The 21,007-nt window shown below is 45.2% G+C and overlaps 1 protein-coding gene across 1 annotated transcript in view; it reads right to left on the reverse strand.

Moving 5' to 3' along the window:
- The window catches only part of PLEKHA2 (pleckstrin homology domain containing A2), a 52,388-nt gene that overhangs the window by 3,652 nt on the left and 27,729 nt on the right, over positions 1-21,007 (reverse strand). Inside the window, exons 5-9 of the mRNA XM_008072354.1 lie at positions 14,988-15,128; positions 14,273-14,419; positions 13,900-13,968; positions 13,458-13,528; positions 10,018-10,081 (exon numbers count right to left, since the gene is read on the reverse strand). Of these exons, the coding sequence (XP_008070545.1) occupies positions 10,018-10,081; positions 13,458-13,528; positions 13,900-13,968; positions 14,273-14,419; positions 14,988-15,128 (492 nt within the window). The remainder of the gene's footprint in view (positions 1-10,017; positions 10,082-13,457; positions 13,529-13,899; positions 13,969-14,272; positions 14,420-14,987; positions 15,129-21,007) is intronic.

Raw genomic sequence — 21,007 nt, forward strand, 5'->3', positions numbered from 1 at the left:
TCCAACTCAAAAAAAAAAAAAAACCCACAAGGAGATATTATCTTATAATAGCCAGCACTTTGGGAGACCGAGGCCGAGGTGAAAGGACTGCCTGAGCTCAGGGGTTCTAGACCAATCTGGGTAACTTAGTGAGACTTCATCTCTACAATAAATCAAAAAATCATCCAGGTGTAGTAGCATGCACCTGTACTTCCATCTACTTGGAAGACTGAGGTGGAAGGATCGCCTGAGCCCAGCAGGTCGAGGCTGCAGTGGCGTGAGCATGCCACTGCACTCCAGCCTGGGCAACAGAGTGAGACTCCGACTCAAAAAAAAAAAAAAAGACAAAAAAAATTACAGATGTCGGCAAGGATGTGTAAAAAAGAAAAGGCTTATAAACTTGTTGGTGAGAAAGTAAATTAACTAAACCTCTATGGAAAACAGTATAGAGATTTCTCAAATAACTAAAAATAGAACTACCATTTGGTCCAGTAATCACACTACTGGGTATCTACCCAAAGGAAAAGAAATCATTATCTCAAAAAGACATCTGCACTTAAATGTTTGTTGCAACACTATTCACATAGCAAAGACATGGAATCAACCTAAGTCTCCATCAACAGATGATCAGATAAAGAAAATGTGGTATATCTGTATATACCATGGAATGCTGCTCATCCATAAAAAAGAATGAAATCATGTCTTGCAGCAACATGGATGAAACTGGAGGCCATTATCTTAAGTAAACAACTCAGACACAAAAAGTCAAAGACCACGTGATCTCATTTAATGTGTACTCATGGGCAGAGTGTGTAGAATAATTAATAGTCATTGAAGACATGGATACCCCTTATATTTCCTTTTTCTTTTTTTCTTTCTTTCTTTTTTTTTTTTTTGAGTTGGAGTCTCACTCTGTCACTCAGGCTGGAGTGCAGTGGTACACTCACAGCCACTGCAGCCTCGACTTGCTGGGCTCAGGTGATCCTTCTGCCTCAGCCTTCCAAGTTGCTGGAACTACAGGCATGTGCTACCACGCCTGGCTAATTTTTTGATTTATTACAGAGATGAGGTCTCACCAACTTGCCTGGGCTGGCCTCAAACTCTTGGGCTCAGGCAATCCTCTCACCCTAGCCTCCCAAAGTGCTGGGATTATAGGCGTAAGCCTATTTTTCTTTAAAAAAAAAGGGGGGGGGCGGTTGTTGCAGGGCTTGGAATGCCAAGCTTAGCAACATATAGGACAAAACTGAGTTAGGAAAAGTATTTCCCCCAGAAACAACCTACCAACTCCAGAAGGGGGCAGCAGCGGCTCTGTGACGAGAAGGAGGAAATACAAGCGACCTGGCTACTGCTTTCCAGCGCTTTCCAGCTTCGTGCGGTTGAGTTCAAATGAACTTAGCAAATGTTGGCTGAGGACCCACCCACTCAGTGTTACACACTGCATCAGGTGCCAGGCACGGAGATGGGACCAGGACTGGATACCTGACCTCTAGAAATATACATTTGATGGTGTCCCTCTGTCCCCCCGCATGGTCCCTTAATAGTCCCACCCAAATACACAAGTGTGCATTGGTACACATGTGCAGATGTAAATACAAACACCACACACCAGCCTCCAAAGCTCCCCAAAACCTCCCCTCCCTTTCCCATCATTTCATCCTTTACATTCTCTCAAGGTGACTCCAACATAACCAGTTTAAAAAAAACCTCAAACTTGCATCCCTACCCCCTTCTTGTCACCCCAAAACAAAGCCTCCTTGGTTAGATGTGTGCAGAAGACACCCGTAAGGAAAGCAGTTTCATATCCAGGTGCACTCGGTCAAAAAGGATGTAGCAACAAGTGTCCAAGATGAGGACCTCTCTATGTACAAATTTACTTGCCTGCCTTTCTCCTTGACTTTTTCCACTTATTTGATATTCTGGTTTCCTCCCAAAAAAGACAAATCCACCCCTGGTCCAAAAAGATAACCAGGATAAGATCTCCAAGGTCCTTCCACAAGGTTCTTTCTAATATCAAGGCTAGCCTGTTCCACAAGTATAATTATTGAGAATTAAATGAGCTCTATTAAGTGAGGTTGCTTAAACAGTGCCTGAGACATGGAAGGGACTCTTTAAGTATTACATATTATTGTCGTTGTTACTATTATTATATGATATGAGGGAAGCAAATGAAGTTTTTTTGTTTGTTTGTTTTTGAATAGGAATCTCACTCTATTGCTCAGGCTGGAGTGCAATGGCACACTCAGGGCCACCGCAGATTTGGCTTGCTGGATTCAGCCAATCCTTCTGCCTCAGCTTCCAAGTAGCTGGAACTACAGGCCCATGCCACCCTGCCCAGCTAATTTTTTTATTTATTGTAGAGAGGAGGTCTTGCCAAGTTGCCCAGGCTGGTCTCAAACCCCTAAGCTGAGGCAATCCTCTCACTTCAGCCTCCCAAAATGCTGGGATTACAGGCTACCGTGCACGGCTTTCAAATGAAGTTTTAAAATCCACCACTGATAGACATGTGCATTGCCCTCTCCCTGAGACCTTTCCAGTTTCCTCATCCTGTAATTGCAGATAATCTCTACCTCAGAAGATCAAATAAGATCATCTAGTTGGAAGGGTGTAAAAAAAAAAAAGTATACTTTGAATTTAAATGACATGGAGGCAATTGTCCATTAGGAGAGAAAAGCCTAGGAGTCTTCACCTCAGCCTGTGCTTAGCAAAAAATCATGGAATTGTAGAAAACTAGGAATCACCCGATTTAATATCTGGGGACTCAAGCACAAGAATCAAAATGTTAACTATTATTCTTGGATGACTACCTAATACAATTTGTTAATTTTTTCCCCATTTTCTATTTTCAAGTAATAAGGGTTCATTTTTTAAAAAATACAGAAAATGTTGAAAAATAAAATCACTTTAAAACCTCACACAATTTTAAAGATAACCACCAACAGCAAATTCAATCTTTTTGCTATTTATGTTTCTCTAAATAAAAAGATATATTACATCTTGATTTTTTTTTTCCTTAAGTCGAGTCTCACTCTGTCACCCATGCTGGAGTGCAATGGCACATTCATGGCCAACAGACCCTTAATCTGCTGGGCTCAGATGATCCTTCTACCTCAGCCTTTCAAGTAGCTGGGAGTACAGGCATGCACCACGATGCCCTGCTAATTTTTAAAAATTTCTTGTAGAGTCGAGCCTGGTCTCGAACTCCTAGGCTCAGGCAGTCCTCTCGCCTCAGCCTCCCAAAGTGTTGGGATTACAGGCGTGAGCCACCGTGCCCAGCTGATTTTTTTTTTCAGTTAATACTAGAAGTATTTTTCCATGTTATAAGACATCTTTGTAAACATTTTCAGCAGATCAAGCAGATATATTATGATTTACTCAACTAATATTCTAAAATACATTTTGATTGTTTCTAATTCTCTTACATAAATAATGCTGTTATTCACATCTTTGGACATAAATCCTTTTTTGTATTTAGGATAACACAGCTCCCAGGAATATTACTAAAGAGTTCATACTCTTTTAACTCTCTTGTTACATCTGACCAGAGATTTCTGGCCAACAATATAGATTTCACTTACCAACAATTTGTTTATATGTACCCTTATTTTATTAATATAATTTTTTTTTGAGTTGGAGTCTCACTCTGTCACCCAGGCTGGAGTGCAGTAGCACACTGACAGTCACCACAGCCTCAACCTGTTGGGCTCAGGCGATCCTTCTGCCTCAGCCTTCCAAGTAGCTGGAACTACAGGTACGTGCCACCGTGCCTGGCTAATTTTTTTGATTTATTGTAGAGATGAGATCTCACCAAGTTGCCCAGACTGGTCTCAAACCCGTGGGTTCAGGCAATCCTCTCAACTCAGCTTCCCAGAGTGCTGGGATAATAGGAGTGAACCACCACGCCCACCTTAAATATAATAGCTAAAATCTCTACTGATAGGCAAAATAATTAAATATTTCTTAAAACATTTAGTAATTAATAGAGATGGAAATTGTTTACCAGTTGTATTTGTTCCCTAATTCTCTCTTAAGGACATTTTTCTGTCAGACAACCTAGTTAGTAACTCAGCCATGAAGATAAATCTACCCTCTAATAAAAATTATTTTGAAATAGTATTCAAATAGAAAAGCAGATACTGTAATTGATTCCATAGGGAAGAAATAGAATATTACTTTATTAAGATCACAATTACAATCTCTATTAGAAGTTTTAAGAACTTGGCTTCATGGGCAACAAAAATTCAGTGAAACCCCAAAAACTGTATGCAAAAGTTATGGTTTTGTATATATTTACCTTTTTTTTTTTTTTTTTTAAATTTGGAATCTTACTCTGTCACTCAGACTGGAGTGCAGCCTCAACCTGCTGGGTTCAGCCTCCCAAGTAGCTAGAACTACAGGCTCACGCTACCACACCCAGCTAATCTTTTGATTTACTGTAGAGACAAGGTCTCACCAAGTTGTCCAGGCTGGTTTTGAACCCATGGGCTCAGGCCATCCACTTGCCTCAGCCTCCCAAAGTGCTGGGATTACAGGCTGAGCCAAGATTTTTATTAACAGAAAAAACTACTACAGCTGGATGCAATGGCTCACACAGTGAGCTATGATCGCACCATTGTACACCAGCCTGGGAGACAGAGCCCATTCTCCCTCATTCCCAAAAAAGACTACCCCAGTCACTGCCTTACTAAGCTATGATGTGGCCATGTGCTCTTTGAGCTATGGCCAGGCCATGTTTTCTTAAGCTTCGGCCCCCTCCCCTACCTTGGGGAGGTGAATCTCCTCTTTCTCTCTCTCCCTAATTTACTTTCTAAATAAACTATATTTTCTAACCTAAAAAAAGAAGACTACCTGAGTGTGAGAGATCACAGGACACAAATTATACATAAATGTGACGTATAAGTTAAATGACCAATACCTAAGTAGTTATCCAGCCCAAGTCTTTCTTTTATGTTCAAGGAGTCATTTTCTCTGCCTAGATCTGCCCTGCACTCTGGTCTAGGTCTCCTAGATACCAAGGATGAACAATTATTTCTGGAAGATTTGCTAAGCATGACCTTAGGAAGCAGGTCAGAATGCCACTTCAGCATGGTGAACAAAACTGCCAGTCCCTTAGCACCAAACTGTATGAGTAGTCAGTCTTTCACTTTTTGCATGAAACAATTTTTTACTTGGAACAAATGAGTGGCACACAGACTGTTAAACTTATTAAGACTTAGTTATTTGGCAAACTTTATTGCGAAAATGAATGAAATGAGCCGGTAATGTCAAGGTAAAAGCATTACTTTCTTTCTGTTTCTCCCACTATGATAAATCTTGAGCCTTTTTTTTTTTTTTTTTTTTAGTTGGAGTCTCACTCGGTTACCTAGGCTAGAGGGAAGTGGCACACTCACGACTACCTTAGCCTCGACCTGCTGGGCTCAGGCGATCCTTCTGCCTCAGTCTTCCAAGTAGCTGGAACTACAGGCATGCGCCACCACACCCGGCTAATTTTTTGAGCTATTGTAGAGATGAGGTCTCGCCAAGTTGCCCAGGCTGGTCTTGAACTCATGTGCTCAGGCAATCCTCTCACCTCAGCCTCCCAAAGTGCTGGGATTATAGGCATGAGCCACCGCGCCCAGCCAAACTTGAGCTTTCAAAGTAAAAATCAGAACTTCAGAAAACTTTTATCTATTCCCATAAACTCAACAATTTTCTATGCTAGTGATATCAGTGGTGATATTGATGAATGTGATTTTTGATATTATAAAATGTATCAACATTCGAAAATCTGCACACTTCAGTGAGATGGCTATTTTCCAAATGACCAATGCATACTGATACAAAGTCATGCTTGGATTAAGAAGTATCTATTCAAAGTACAAAATTTACCAATGGATTTCAGCATGAGAATATAAAAGTTTATTAATATGGTTTCAGATTCTACACTGCATTTAAACATTAAGAAATTAGCATCAGCCAGGCTCAGTGGCTCAGCGGCTCAGCCTATAATCCCAGCATTTTGGGAGGGAACTGAATTGCTTGAGCCTGAGGATTCGAGACCAGCCCAGGCAACTTAGCAAGACCTCATCTCTACAATAAATTTTTTTTTAAAAATTAGCTAGGCATGGGAGTACATGCCTGTAATTCCAGCTACTTGGAAGAGTGAGGCGGAAGGCTCGCTAGAGCCCAGCAGGTCGACACTGGGGTGACCGTGAGCATGCCACTGCACTCCAGCCTGGGCAACAGAGCAAGATCCTGTCTCCAAAAAAAAAAGGGGCAACTATAAATTCATTATAAGTTAACAAAATATATTTTATGAAAATAACTAGATTCCTAAAAAACAGCAAGAAGAGTAGTATTGCTTTCATATTTTTACAACTTTCTTTAATGACTGGCTTAATTGAAGACAACAGGATTCTCTTATCTGCTTCTGCATTCTCTCTGTGGCCATTTGTTGTTTTGATTGAAGACTATGAGGAAAATCTGGCCCCACACAGATATGTATTTGGAAAAGAGAATATTTTAATAGCCTTTTTATATAATTGTGAATATTTTTTGATTCTATAACAAAACTTGATAGATGCTAATTTCTTTTTTTTTTAAGTTCATAACTCACTGTAGCCTCCAACTCCTGGGCTCAAGCAATCATCCCACCTCAGCCTCCAAGAGTACCTTAGACTACAGGTGCATACCACTGTGACTGGCTTTACAGTGCTATTTTTAAATGAATTAATACATATTTTAAATGATTTTTTAAATCTATACTCTTACTTCCCATTATTTTTGTGTTAGGTGTTATAAACAGACTTTTTCCATTTTCTTGTTAATTTCGTCAGGGTGATGCTAGTGTTCTATTAGTCCAGAAATGTGGGGAGCAGAAGGCAAAAGAGCACAGAGGTGTTTAGAATCTTCTGGTCACACCTCATCAACAAGGGTACCTGCAAAGTGAACTTTTGTAAACCTAACCCTGAATTGTAGCCCACATCTTTAAAAATTAAAAAAAAAAAAACCAGCAGAAGCACTAAAAGGCATTAAAAAAATAATCTCCTGGCAAATGTGCATACACTCATGTTGATGATGCAATGTCTTTTGAACATTTTTTTGTTGGGTTTCTCATTTCCTAAATCACTCTCTTCAGTCCTGAACTCTTACCCAGCGCAATCATTCACTTGACAAATATTTATTTAGTATCACCAATGTGGCAAGCAGTGTATATCCAGTGGTCTTCATCACATGTCTTCTTGGATGTCCCACAGGCACCATAAATTCAGAGCCACCCACGCTAACCTCATTTATCCTCTCTACAGCTCCTCCTCCTGTGCTTCTGCCACACTGACTGGTGCTATGAGCCACCCTGAGGCTTAGACCAAACAACTGGGTATGATCTTTGCTGCCTCTCTCCCTTCACCTGCCAACCCTCCGCCCTGGAAAGTCCACCTCTTTCAAATCTCTGAAACATTCCACTTTTCTCCATCCACTTGGCTCAGGCTTCCTTTATCCCTTTATCCCTTGCCTAAATTACCACAACAGCTTTGGGACAGCTCTCTCTTGTCCTATCTTGGCCTCTACACTGCACTGGGCCAGGCAATCTATAGGCAGCGTGTTGTTGTTGTTGTTGTTGTTATTTTAAGAGTCTCACTCTATCGCCCCATCTGGAGTGCAGTAGCATGCTCATGGCCACTGCAGCCTCAACCTGCTGGGCTCAGGCGATCCTTCCACCTTAGCCTTCCAATTGGCTGGAACCACAAGCATGCGCCACCATGCCCAGCTCATTTTTTTTTTTTATTTATTGTAGAGATGAGGTCTTGCCAAGTTGCCCAGGCTGGTCTCGAATCCCTGAGCTCAGGCAATCTTCTCTCCTCAGCCTCCCAAAGTGCTAGGATCACAGGCATGGGCCACCGTGCCTGTGACAGTGTGTTATTAAAAAGGCTAGGTTTGAGGATGGTATCTCCATTTTACAGATAAGGAAAATGAGGCTCTGAAAGTTCAATAACTTGGCCAGGTGATATTTTTTAAAGGCAAAGCGTATCAGGTCACTCTTTTCTTTTAACCTCTAAAGGCTCTCTTTTAACCATCTCTCAGGATAAAACACAGGCCCTTTCAAGAGGCACACGAGAGCCCTCCTTGCCTAGCTGTCCAGCCTCCCTTATATCCCATGCTCCTATTATTGCCAGACCTTTAAAAATTACCTGCTGGGGCCAGGCTCAGTAGCTCAGCCTGTAATCCCAGCATTATGGGAGGCCAAGGTGAGAGGACTGCCAGAGCCCTGGAGGTTTGAGACCAGCCTGGGCAACTTGGTAAGACCTCGTCTCTACAGTAAGTCAAAAAATTAGCCAGGCATGGTAGCGCGCACCTCTAGTTTCAGCTACTTGGAAGGCTGAGGCGGAAGGATCACCAGCGCCCAGCAGGTCGACCTTAGGGTGGCAGTGAGCGTGCCACTACTGTCCTACAGCCTGGGTAACAAAGTTGAGACTCCAGCTCAAAAAAAAAAAAAAAATTACCTGGTACCCCTTCTCCTGGGCCACTCCCCCACAACTGACTCATCTTAGCTGTATCTTTCTTTAGGAAACCCTCCTCAACTCCCTAAGACTGGGTGAAGTGCCCTGCTTATAGTTCCCATGGCAACCAATACTCACTCTAATGGTGGCAGCACTTACCACACCATTTTTTCGTCTTGCTTTTCATTTTGTATTCCCCTACTCCTTTCAGGGATGACTGGTAACACATATAGATTCGTTTGTCACATTCTGCATGTCTCACTAGAATCACCTGACCTCTTAATTACTATCCCAGTTTGCATGCATTGAGCTCGACTCTGCGCTGTGAAGTTCTAACGTCACACATCCACCATCACAGTGCCATACAGAACAGCTTCACCACTCTGCAAACTCCCCAGTGCTTCATCTACCCAACACTCCTTCCCCCGCAGACTTGACGATCTGTCTCCCTCGGTTCTAGACCTGTTTGTTTTAATAGTGTCCCCAGTCTGAGACAAAAGGCCCAGCACTCAGGATAATCTGCAAATATCTGTTGAATGCAAGAACTGGAAATTATTGCTTCACCTACAGGTTAAACCTTATCCCTGAATGACAATGGGGCCAGTGAATAAACAGCTCTAACACCCACAGCAGCCCTTTCCACAGCTCAGTTTGACCCCCAATCCCCCCATCCACTGTGTTTTCCCAAGACGGTGCGTGTTTGTCTGAATGAAGGTAGCCACAGATAACTAAGTAGCTAGCATGCCTGCTGGGCTCAGGAGGCAGGACCCACAACCAGAGATGCCGCCCAAGAAATGGGAGGCGGGGGTGGCCACTGTGGAAGAGGGGAAAGATACTCTCAGAGGAGAAGAAAGGAAGGTAAGAACCCTGAAAAGCTGGAAAGCCTCACATTTAAACCACCACACTCTGCGTCAGTCTTAATGTCAGAAGAACCTAGTCTCACCACAACAGGCTCTGTGGATTGCTAGGCAGGCTGGGTCAGGGACTCAGCCCTGGAAGTCTAGGCCCTGCTTGGAAATCTGCCTTTCTAGCTCCTGTGACTTTAGAAGGAGTTGGGAGAACTCCAAAGCCGTGGGTGAGGGAGAAGCTTCTGATAAGTGAACTGTCAGAGCCCAAACAATGGCATTCTCTGTGCAGCTGGGCTCTGCACCTGGTGCCCACACAGGGCTCTCTGTGCCTTTGTCCTTCCGCACACAGTGGTGTCCACACACAGCCAAGACTTATAAATACCCTCCAAAGGAGAAGTGAAATCACTGACCAGTTCTCTTTTTCTCTGCTTAGTTGGAGCCCAGCAGCAGAGAGCAGCTGGTACAAACTCACATTCCCCCCAGTAGAGCAGCTCAACCTGCTTTCATTATTTTATGGTTGGGAAGCTTTTGGCAAACATCCTGTTTAGCATAAAATAGGACTCTGACTATCAGGGGCTAAATTTACTGCCTAGAAACATCAAGCAAAAAAAAAAAAGAGAGAGAGAGAGAGAGAGAAAGCAAAGGGAAGGGCAAGGCTTATCAGTCCACCATTCACAGAAATGGAATGCCAAGTCTTCTGAGAGTGAGCATCTTACCTGTACATAGAAGGTCCTGGAGCTTGTGATTATCTCAAACAGGTTGTCCCTCATTAAGAGATCACTAGACAGAGAAAGAGAAAAAAAGTTACTGAGCATGCGGGCACACACACTGAGGACTCAATTTGTACTAAGTCAGGGCACTAGTGCCCTCCAACCATAAAAGAAGAGGGTGGAGGGCTCCAGGCCATTCCTCCTTCAGCCTCTGCCTCAAAAAAACACTCCAGATGTTTCTTCCAGCCTCATTTTTCAGAGAGTCTCAGAGGTTTCACCATCCAAATGGTCCCCCCACCACCAGTTCTAACAAGATAAAGCTCTTTCCCTCCAAACCGCCTGCCTAATATCACCACCTCCATCCCCACCTCCCATGGGTCTTTCTTCCTTCCTTCCTTCTTTCCTCCCTTCCTTTTGTTCTTTCCTTCCTTCCTTTTTCTTCCTCCCTCCCTCCCTCCTTTCCTTCCTTCCTTTCTTCTTTATCCTTCCTTCCTCACTTTCTTCCTCCCTCCCTCCTTCTTTCCTTTCTTTTGTGGCTAAGACGTATGAAGGACTGTTTTGAGTGCTTTTTGCTCTCTTTCTTACTTTCTTTCTTTTTTTAAAAAAGAAAGATTTATTGAGAGGACAGAAAAGTTCCCACAGTGGGAGGGGACCTGAAGGGGTTGCCCTGCACATTATTTCAACCAATCTTCACAATAACCCAGGGAGGCACTTAAGACTTTCCCCGTTTTATAGATGAGGAAACCCAGGCTCAGAGAGCTTAAGTGACTTGCCCACAGTGCCTGAGATTTGAATCAGGTCTGACTCCAGAGTCTATGCTTTTAGTGACTGCATGGCATTTGCCTCTCCCAAGGGAGTCAGCTCTTATTCCCAAACCTTTCCCACCCAAGCAGCAGCCCCAGCAGCATCACTCCATTCTTGCTCTGTGCCTCCCTGTGCTGGGACCCGGAGATGGGGGCTAAAGAGGGGGAAAGCAGGTGAGAGGAGAATACTTGAAGGTGCCTCCAACTGGGTGTGGATTTGAAACGGAACACCTGACTTCCGTAAGGAAGAGGGCAGGAAGTAGTGGATACTCAGCAACAAACCTCCAAACCTCCAAGCAATCAAAATTATTTTCCAGTGTTGAATGCCTGCTGTGTATAACCAGCCACTGCAGGGAATATATCAGGAGGCAAAGATCTACTTCCTACCCAATAAAAGAACATAAGAAAGCAAGGCTACACGGTCAGATGACAGACCATGTGTTGTATGCCAAGAGTTAGAATCATTCCAAGGAAGAACAGATCCCCAGCGGGACTGGCCTCAGGAATGAAAGGTTGAAATGAAAAGGCAGGGGCTTGGCCAGTCCCACAGGCCCCCAGGCAAAGGAGACGGTGACCAGAGGCATGAGGAAGGGAGCAACAAGATAGAGGTCAAACTCGAGGCTGAATCCTGGCTTATGCTTAAGGAAACAGTACTTCAGAAATGTCAAAATCCCTGTGAACCTTGGCAACCCCAAGTGTGGACTGGACTTGAGAGCACCTCCATTGCCAGGCTGGTCACCACAAAGACCAACGGGAAGGTACAGAAGGCATCTGGCATCGTGCGTGCTGTGGCACAGTCACTCAAAACACATTTCCCCAACTACTAGCATTGTCTGCGTTTCTGAATTAAAAAGGGCTCCTCTTTCTGGCTAAACTATTTTCACCTTTCAAACTGTTCCTGCACATCCAGTAAAATCACATCAACAACTCCTGAGGAGGTAAAAGCAGAGCAGGTGGGAGGTCTCCATCCTTTGCACATCTGCTTCTCAGGCTGTGTGGTGACTTTCAATTCAATTCAACTCAACTCAATTCCCTTGAACAAATGTTTACGGATTTCCCAGACATCCTAAACCCCCGACTGGGTTCTCGAGAGGCCAAACAGCCTCACAGGGCTGGAAGCTGCCGAGCTCCAAGGACTTCCTGCCCTGATGGTCTTAACTTGCGTCTTTGACTCAGAGTTTAGTATGACTCTGGCAGAGTTAGATTTAGGACAAGTCCAAGGCCCTCTTAGGTCTGAACCCCACCTTGGTTCACTAAGCTGCCCAGTATCCTCAGGTGGTCTCACATTTGGCCAGGTCCCCCAGAGCTGATTTGGTCAAAGATGTAGCCATGCTCATTCTTTCTTCTGCCCACTACCTACCTCTGGAGCCACATTCTGGAACTTCCATCTACAGCTACTTTCTTTTTTTTTTTTTTTTTTTTTGAGTTAGAGTCTCACTCTTTTCACCCAGGCTACAATGCAGTGGCACACTCATGATCACTGCAGCCTTAACCTGCTGGTCTTAGGCAATCCTTCCGCCTCAGCCTTCCAAGTAGCTGGAAGTACAGACGCACGCCACCATGTCTGGCTAGTTTTTCTATGATTTTTGCAGAGACAAGGTCTCACCAAGTTGGCCAGGCTAGTCTCAAACCCCCAGGCTCAGGCAATCCTCTCGCCTCGGCCTCCCAAAGTGCTGGGATTACAGGCTGAGAAACCATGCCCGACCTATAGCTACTTTCATGAATTAAAAGTTGTCATCTGTAGCCTCTGCAGTCCTCTGTACTCTGCAACTGTCATTTGCAAGACTCAGTTGAGAGTTTCTGTTCTGGCTTCCTTGGGTCACACAGCACTCCACTTTCATACAAGATGGTCCCCTGACTTCAGGAGGGAACAGTCGGCCTGCCGTGAATAGCTACCCAGTGGCATCTGCAGGCTCTGCACATACAGCCACGAGATGGGGAGACAAACGGTCCCTGAAGACTCCAGATGGTGGCCACAAAGAGGACTTTTAGATGTCCAATACCCTTGGGGTCTCTAAAGTTTAGTTTTAGGGACATCATATCCCTTGCTCAGTCCTAAACTTATCCTATGCAGTGTGGCACTTGGACAGTAACCATTTCTTAATGGGAAGAGGAACACATTTAAAATACTTGTTCTTCCTGCCCAACAGGAGTCACACAGAGATGCTGCGAATCACTGTTGTGTTGCTGGGACATCAGTGTCAAAAGGAAGAGAAAAGATATAAGATATCCAGGGAAGAGGCATTAGCATGAGGAGTGATCTGACCAGATATAGTGAAGTTGGTGACCTAAAGGCACCAGCCCCAGCCCTGCCAGAGACTGAGCATCTCATTCCAACAACCAAGAAGCATCTGAGCTCCAGCCTCTTCGTTTCTACATTCTTTCTTTTTCTCCACCAGAAATTATTATGTAGGCTCATCTCCTTAGGAGCCAAAGGGAGGTACTGCCACTCTTACCTAATGTACGTTTGCCTAATGTGACCTCATCTGGTGTCAGCTTGGATACAGTGAGACAGACATAAGGTCTTAGGCTCCTGGCTCTTGGTAAAACAGTCTTGAATTGAGTCTCAGAAGGGCAGTAAAAGGGAGATTTAAGAGGACAAACAGAGGTGTGATCAGAAGAGAATGAGCAAAGATAATTTACCCAGACTTGACCAGACATTCATGGGTCTTGAGAACATCCTTGAGAAATATAGTGCGCAGAGGCTCTCGGTCCTGGTGAGAAAAATGGAAAAATGGGAAGTAAGGCCATAAACCATAACCCAGACCTGCTGACCAATGACCTTCTCTCAGAGAAGGTTGGCTAAAACCAGCCTTGCAAACAATCTAGCTTCAAAATAATCTGCAAGAGCAAAAGAAAAATCTAAGAAGAATATGCTCTGTAGTTCTGACCACACAGCAGCTCATTGCAGAGAGGACACTGGAACGTCATTGTCAAGATGTGCACACAGGATGGATGGAGACACGGGGCATCTTTGAAGTCTGTGTGCACCCACACGTCTACTCATCGTTTCTCCCATGGGGGTGTATTGTTGCATCTCTTAGCTTCCATGACCTCTCAGAAGGGCCCCAAAGCTACTACAAACCTGCTCACACTTGAAGTAGCAGATGGTAAAGTCATCGAGTGCGAAGAAGCGACGTTTCCAGCTCTTCCTCTGCAGTGAAAGATAAAGAGCAGGACATTAAAGAGAGTCCCCAGCATCACGGAGGGTGTTCCAATGCTTAGCTCCCCATGGAAGTGGGCTCCCACATGCAGTGGGGGCAAAGGATTCTTCATATCAGGGACAGTACCTCTGGCAGGCAAGTGATAACTCTGAGAGGTGGGTCCCCAAATCTCACCGGTATAGGCAGAGGCTCCACGGGGGACTCAAGCACCTCCCGTCAATCTCCTCTCCCTCTGCCACATCCACACCCATGGAGTCACCAGAGGCCCAACCCAGGCCTTGGGCTGACACTCACCACATTCCCCTGCTTCACACAGTAGCCACTCTTAATAAGGGGAGGTCCAGCAGAGGCACGGCAGCCTGATGTAGGGATGTAGCTCTGAGACCGCCGAAGGATGGCATGGGACCCCAGCTCACTCCCTTCCTGCCCATCCCCGCCATTCTGCAAGGAAGCAGTGGAAGGATTAGCGGCCCCTCTCCTCTAAGCAGTCACAACCACAGCCCTACCCACACCCTCTGGATCCCTGCCTCTTTGCCACTATGGCAAAGAAGAAAGAAACAGGAAAATACACCTGTACTTTGCTCCGTCAGGCACTCTGCTGGGTGCCTTCACAGAACAAGGCCCAGGAGGGTGGGCAGGCCCAGGAGACAGGGAAGGACAGAGAATGCAGACCAGAAGCGGTACGAGCTCCCAACCAGAAGGAGGGACATGGGCTGCTGTCCAGCCTCACTGGCCTTCACAGTCATTTCCTAGGGGTTTGACAAATGCTCATCTCTTGGGTCAAATGCAGAACCATACTGGCCACAAGCTCCAAGAGGCAATGGCCCCCATTTCTGATGGCCATCCTCGTAGCCACCCCTCCTGTACTTTCTCAGTCACCTCATCTGTACCTGCTCCTCACAACCACCCCTGGCCCTCTTCCCAGTACAGTCCTCTGTGCACATCACTGGCACACCACAGTCTCTCCCACACCCTCAATCCTGTGGCAGCACTGGCCAAGCTGTAGCACCTGGCTGATGGGTGTGTGCACTACGACCCCTCCGATGATCTCAGTCTTGTAGGCCACCTGTGGCTTCTTTTCCAGGGCCGGAGGAGCTGCTAGGCTTTTGAGAACTTCAGTCGCCAAGGGTAAGTTCCCACCTTTGGGTACCTGGGAAGAAGGATAGCATGGTCAGTGGGGAACAGAAGACTTAGGAAAAGCAGAGCAGGGGGAATGAGAAATGCTAATGTACCAAGTCACCGGCAGATGCCCCAATCCTCCTCAGCCCTTCCACTGGTCCAAAACTGAAGATGAGGAACACAGCCAGCAATGGCCTCCTCCAAAACACACACACACTGGCAACAAACTTACTGAGCTCCTACTATGAGCCAGCCTTTACTGGCTAGAAACCAAACATCAAACTAAACTGATATGGGTCCTGCCCTCACAGCACTTCCATGCTAGGAGGGGAGAGTGACAAAAAGTACGTAGCAAAATGACCAGAGTAATCACAAATGGGAGTGAGTGGCACAAAGACAATCATGGAGCTGAGACAGAGCACAGCAGGGACAGCTTCAAATGGGGCGGGCAGGGCAGTCTCCAGAGGCGGAGGTGTGCACACAGAAACCTGGAAGATGAAAAGGAACCTGGAACATGAAGACAGGAGACAACATGCTAGGCAGGTGAACAGGTACAAATGTGTGTGGTCCGAGGGACAGAATGAGGGTGCATGAGCTTTGGAGCCAGAAGACCCAAGGTGTAGCCTTCGACTTCTCACCGACCACCTCAGCAACCTTCGGCAAATCATTGGCCCTCTTATGTCTAAACTGTCTCACATATAAGATGAAAAGAGAAATGATATTTATGTCATAAGCATTGTTTTGGTTATCAAATGAAAGAGTATATACATTTAAACACTTAAGAAACACAAATAAAAGCCTATTACAACATATTTTAATTAAAAATAATACTTGCAAACAGAGACCTTTTAGAAGAGCGAGTTATCTTTGTTCCTCCTTGACAGAGTTAGTTACAGTACCGTAACTAATCAAATCATAAAATTTTTCTTCTCGAGATGGGGTCTCTCTATGTTGTCCAGGCTGATCCCAAACTCCTGGGCTCAAGCCATTCTCCTTCCTCAGCCTCCCACAGTGCTGGGATTACAGGCATGAGTGATAGAAATTATAGTTAGCTGGAAACCACAAGTCAGAGGTTGCAAACTGGTAGCCTACAAGTAGTCTCTGCCCAAATTATGTTTTGTTTGTCCTATGCAGTGCCTATTTCGATCTGTATCTAAAATTTGGGATATTTCACATAAAAATCCACCTTCTCAGCTACACAGTTTCCCTGTTAGGTAGAAAATGAATTCTTCATCTGCACAGTCTCTACCATTCTCCCCAGTACTGAGGCCACACATCAGATGCCGCTTATCCTCATTTCTGTAGTCATGCTTCTTCCTCCTCGCGTAATTCACTCATTTATACTAGAGTCTGCGAACTCGACCCAGAACAGTTGAGTCATTTTCCCAAAGCCACAATGTATAGTTGACCAGAGACTAAACCTCGACTCTTGGCCAGTGTGCCAGCATCACAGCTCACCCTCCTGAGAATGAAACACCCTGCCTCTATTTGCCAGGGAAGTAACTATAGCTCTCATGAGAAAAGCTGACGTCCTCTTCCACTTCTTCTATAGCCTTTAGAGTCAGAAGGATTTAAGGATTCAGACCCTTCCAAGAGCTCAGGGCCCCCTGAGAACACCTCCCAGGGACTAAAGACCATGCCCTCTGATGTCTGCTCAGATGAGTGGGATCACCCTGAGTATGCTGGGCCCCCACAAAGAAGATGTGACCCTCTCTTCCCAGACTGTGTACTCATTTTACATAGACAAGGATGACCTCTGCCCCCTACCTCTCCAAATCAGGCCAGAAATCCCACCTCCTGAGAGGTAACTGCAGTCACAGTTCCTTTGGGCTCCCATCTGGTGCCAGGCAATGTACTAAGAAGCTGTCTGCTGCATTCTATCTCATCTTCAAGCAGTCTCAGCAAGTGAAAATGATTTTCTCCATTTTACAGACAAGGTCAACTCAAGCTCATTAAAATTAAGTGATCTGTCACTAGGACTGCCTGACTTCCAGTTGCTAAATATCATGACCTAAGTAGGCCACCTTTTCTCGTTTCCTGTGAGTTTTGCTATTATGTGACCCAATTTTTTTTTTTTTTTTTGAGTAGGAGTCTCACTCCATTGCCCAGGCTGAAGTGCTGTGGCACACTCGCAGCCAACCCAGCATTGACTTGTGGTAATCTTCCACCTCAGCCTTCCAAGTAGCCAGAACTACAGGCGAGTGCTGCCAAGCCCGGCTAATTTTTTTTATTTTATCGTAGAGACGAGGTCTCACCAAGTTGCCTGGCCTGGTCTTGAGCCTGCGGGCTCAGGCAATCCACTTGCATCGGCCTCCCAAAGTGCTGGGATTACAGGCTGAGCCACCAAGCCCGGCCTGTGACCAAATTTTTTAGGGATATTGATTTTGTCTGGGGTGATTAGTGATAAAACCATCATAGAGCGGCAAAACTTTCTCCCAGATGACCTGAATAAATTCCTGAGACTCAGCAAAGAAGAAAGGAAGCCACTTTTTAGGGTTCCCAGTGCCCAGGAGAGGACTCATGAAAACTTGGCTGTTACATTTCCCAGGATTCCGAGGACCACTGGTTGCCATCTCTTGTGTTCCTATATCATGCACTGCTTCAAATCAACCATGCAGAGCATTTCCAAAGATGTTCCACTTCCTGAGACTTTAACTCAGCCCGCAGAAGACAAACTCAACCTCACCAAGCCACTCACTTGAAAGCAAGATCATTCTTTTGGTTGGACCCAATCCCAGAGGCCTACTTAAAGGTATGCCCTCCCCCGCCTACCAAGGGAGTATTCTCTGATGAGGGAGACCCACAGGGACAAGTCCAAAGACTCCTCTTTCTTCCCACTGAGTGTGGCTAGCCTGCAGAGAGGAATAATTCAAACTGGAGAGAAAGCTGTGCTTTACTTTTACTGCTCCATTTTCAACCTTTTTAAGAAATGTGGTGAGTTGAATGATGTCCCCCCCAAAACTGTCCACCCATAACCTCAGAATGTGACCTTATTTGGAAATAGGGTCTTTGTAGAAGTAATTAGTTAAGACAAGGTCATACTGGTTTGGATGGGTACTAAGTTCAAGGACTGATGCCTGAGAAAGAAGAGGAATGGGTACAGAAGCACAGGGAAGAAGCACAGGAATGGGCACAGAAGCACAGGGAAGAAGGCAGAGATGGAGGGGTGCAGTTATGAGCCAAGGAATGCCGGGAATTGCCAGGAGCCACTAGAAGCTAGGGAAGCAGGAAATATTCTTCCCAAGAGTCTTCAGAGGGGGTTTGCTCCTGCTGGCACATTGATTTCAGAATTCTTCAGAACTGTGAGAGAATACATTTCCATTGTTTTAAGCCTCCCAGTTTATTACAGTCACTCTAGGAAACAATACGGGAACACTAATATTCTGAGAAAACTCAATTCTTTAAATACATGTCAAACATTTTGTTCAATCGTAAGAACTCTATGACCTTAGCATAAAATGAACGGCAATCTCCATTTCCTCACACTTATAATGAGGATAACAACCCTTATGCTTCCTACTTAAGGTTTTTACAAGGCTAAAATGAAGCCATGTATGTAAAGGAGTGGGTAACCTATGTTACAACTGCTGCTTATCTTTAATATTTTTATAAACTATAAACTCCTCAATCTTAGAAGTCAGGGCACCTGGGCTAGAGCCCCAGCTCTACCATTTACTAACCTCTTGACCTCAGACTAGATTCTGATCTCCATTTTCCTCATCTAAAATATGGCAGTAAAGCAACCTGTCCCATAAGAGCTATATGAGGAGTGAATGGCACAACATGTGTGAGAGTCTAGCTCGCAGCAGCATCTGTTTCCTCTTTCATCCCTGTATCCCCCAGAGCGCCTGGTGCTTCATGAGGTGCCCTAAAACAAATATGTGTTGACCAGATGCAGTAGCTCATGCCTATAATCTCTGCACTTTGGGAGGCCAAGATTACTTGATGCCAGGAGTTCGATACCACCCTGGGCAACACAGTGAGCCCCTGTCTCTACAAAAAAATTGTTTAAAAATTAGCTGAGCATGGTGACCTCAGTCCTAGCTACTTAGGAGGCTGAGGTGGAAGAATCACTCGAGCCCCGGATTTCGAGATTATAGTCAACTGTGATCACATCACTGCACTCCCACTGGGGTGACGTCATTCATTCATTCATTCATAAATAAGGGTCTCACCAATGTGGTGGCAACAGCCCTGCATCTACCCAACTCATCCCAGCCTCCCTAAGAAAGGATACACAATATGGGATGATAGTGAAAGTAGAGAAAGGAGTTAGCCCATCCAGGACACAAAAACATTAAGTGGAAACAGAATATCCTTCTTCCTTCTGGGCCACAGGACCTCTGGCAGGAGAATGAGATGTAGAACCCAGCAAAAGAAAATAAGAAGGATTCTGGAGATTGTGGAGACTCCAAGGGAGGCTCTGACATCCTAGCAGGCCTCTGGATGTCCGACCCCTGGCACCACCATGCGCCTCTCCACTCGGGCAGCCTGTGGTGCCAGAGAAGAGGCAGAGGAAGCCAGCTGCTTAGAGCAACCCAAGGCTCAAGGCACAAAAGAAAGGTGAAGCACCTCCCTGCTGCTTTGCAGGCTGTCTGGTCCAGTTCAGCAGGCAGGAACAGAGACAGAGATCCAGGAGGGAACTCTGGATGAGAATCAAGTACTAGCCACTCAAAGAAACCCCATGCTAGGAAAGGCGCTGAAGGGCAAAGACTCCCAACACGAATGAAGAAAACCCTCACTAAAGCCACCACTCTAGAATCACATGCCCGGGCACACAGGTCATCCGGGTATGTGAGTCAGCAACTCTCCCTTCCCTTCAACTGCCATCTCTCTTTCCATGGGTCCACCAAGGTTTACCAGAACAACAAGCTAACCAGCTAAGCTGCTTGGACACCCAGTTATTCTCAGTTGGGTTTAGCAACACAGATGCTGAAGAGATGTGTGGATTTCTCCTACTTACGTATTCATGAAACCCAGAGATATCTGGGAGAATGATCTGCCATAGTACCGTCACCAGCATTGGAAATCCCTCAAATGTAAGTATTTCTGACTGTGTGATACAGAAACTCAAACTTTTCAACACACAAACCACGGTCTATAAGCCAGAAGTCTACTTGTCTTGCTGGTTAAAAGTCTAGTTTTTTCTAAAACATACAGTTTTCCCTCTCCCTCCTTTTTACTCTTTCCCCTTTCTTTTTCTTTTTCTGTATCTCCAAGAAGTGTACCCTTCCTTAGCCAAGTCAAGGAAATGAGAGCACTCATAGAACAGTCAGGGAACCAGTTCCGTGGTGCTTTTTTTTTTTTTTTTGAGACAGGGTCTCACTCTGTTGCCCAGGCTGGAGTGCAGTGATAAGATCAACCTTGAACTCCTGGGTTCAAGCAGTCCTCCCACCTCAGCTTCCAGAGTGTCTGGGACTACAGGTGTACAATACTACACCCAGCAAAGTCTTCATTTTATTTTTTGAAGACAGGATCTCGCTACATTGCCCAGGCTAATCTGGCCTCAAACGATCCTCCCACCTCAGCCTCCCGAATCTCTGGGATTACAGGTGTGAGTCTCAGCCAAGTGATGCTTTCAAATGGATAGTTTTTCTAGGACAGGTTAACAGATGGCTTGGACTACCCTCCAGGCAACCTCTGAAAGTAACAAGAGTATCCTCCAAGCTGAGAAAAAGTTCTGACTTCCCTCCTTATATGCTTTTCCCCTTACTCAACTTCTCCCAGTCAGCAATCCATTTTCCAATCCTACCACATTCTGAATCAGCATCCCAGAATTACCTAAAACATGATGGACCAGGAATGCTCCCAGGAAGCACAAAGGGGATGCTCCACAAACTTCTCCTTGAACTTGATTCAAATTCAAACTCTTGATTCAACTTGTGGTTGGTCAGCCAGGGCACAAGAAAT

Source organism: Carlito syrichta, unplaced genomic scaffold (genome assembly GCF_000164805.1).
Source record: "Carlito syrichta isolate Samal-C Ts95f unplaced genomic scaffold, Tarsius_syrichta-2.0.1 Scaffold315142, whole genome shotgun sequence".
In the NCBI taxonomy this organism is placed as follows: Eukaryota; Metazoa; Chordata; class Mammalia; order Primates; family Tarsiidae; genus Carlito; species Carlito syrichta.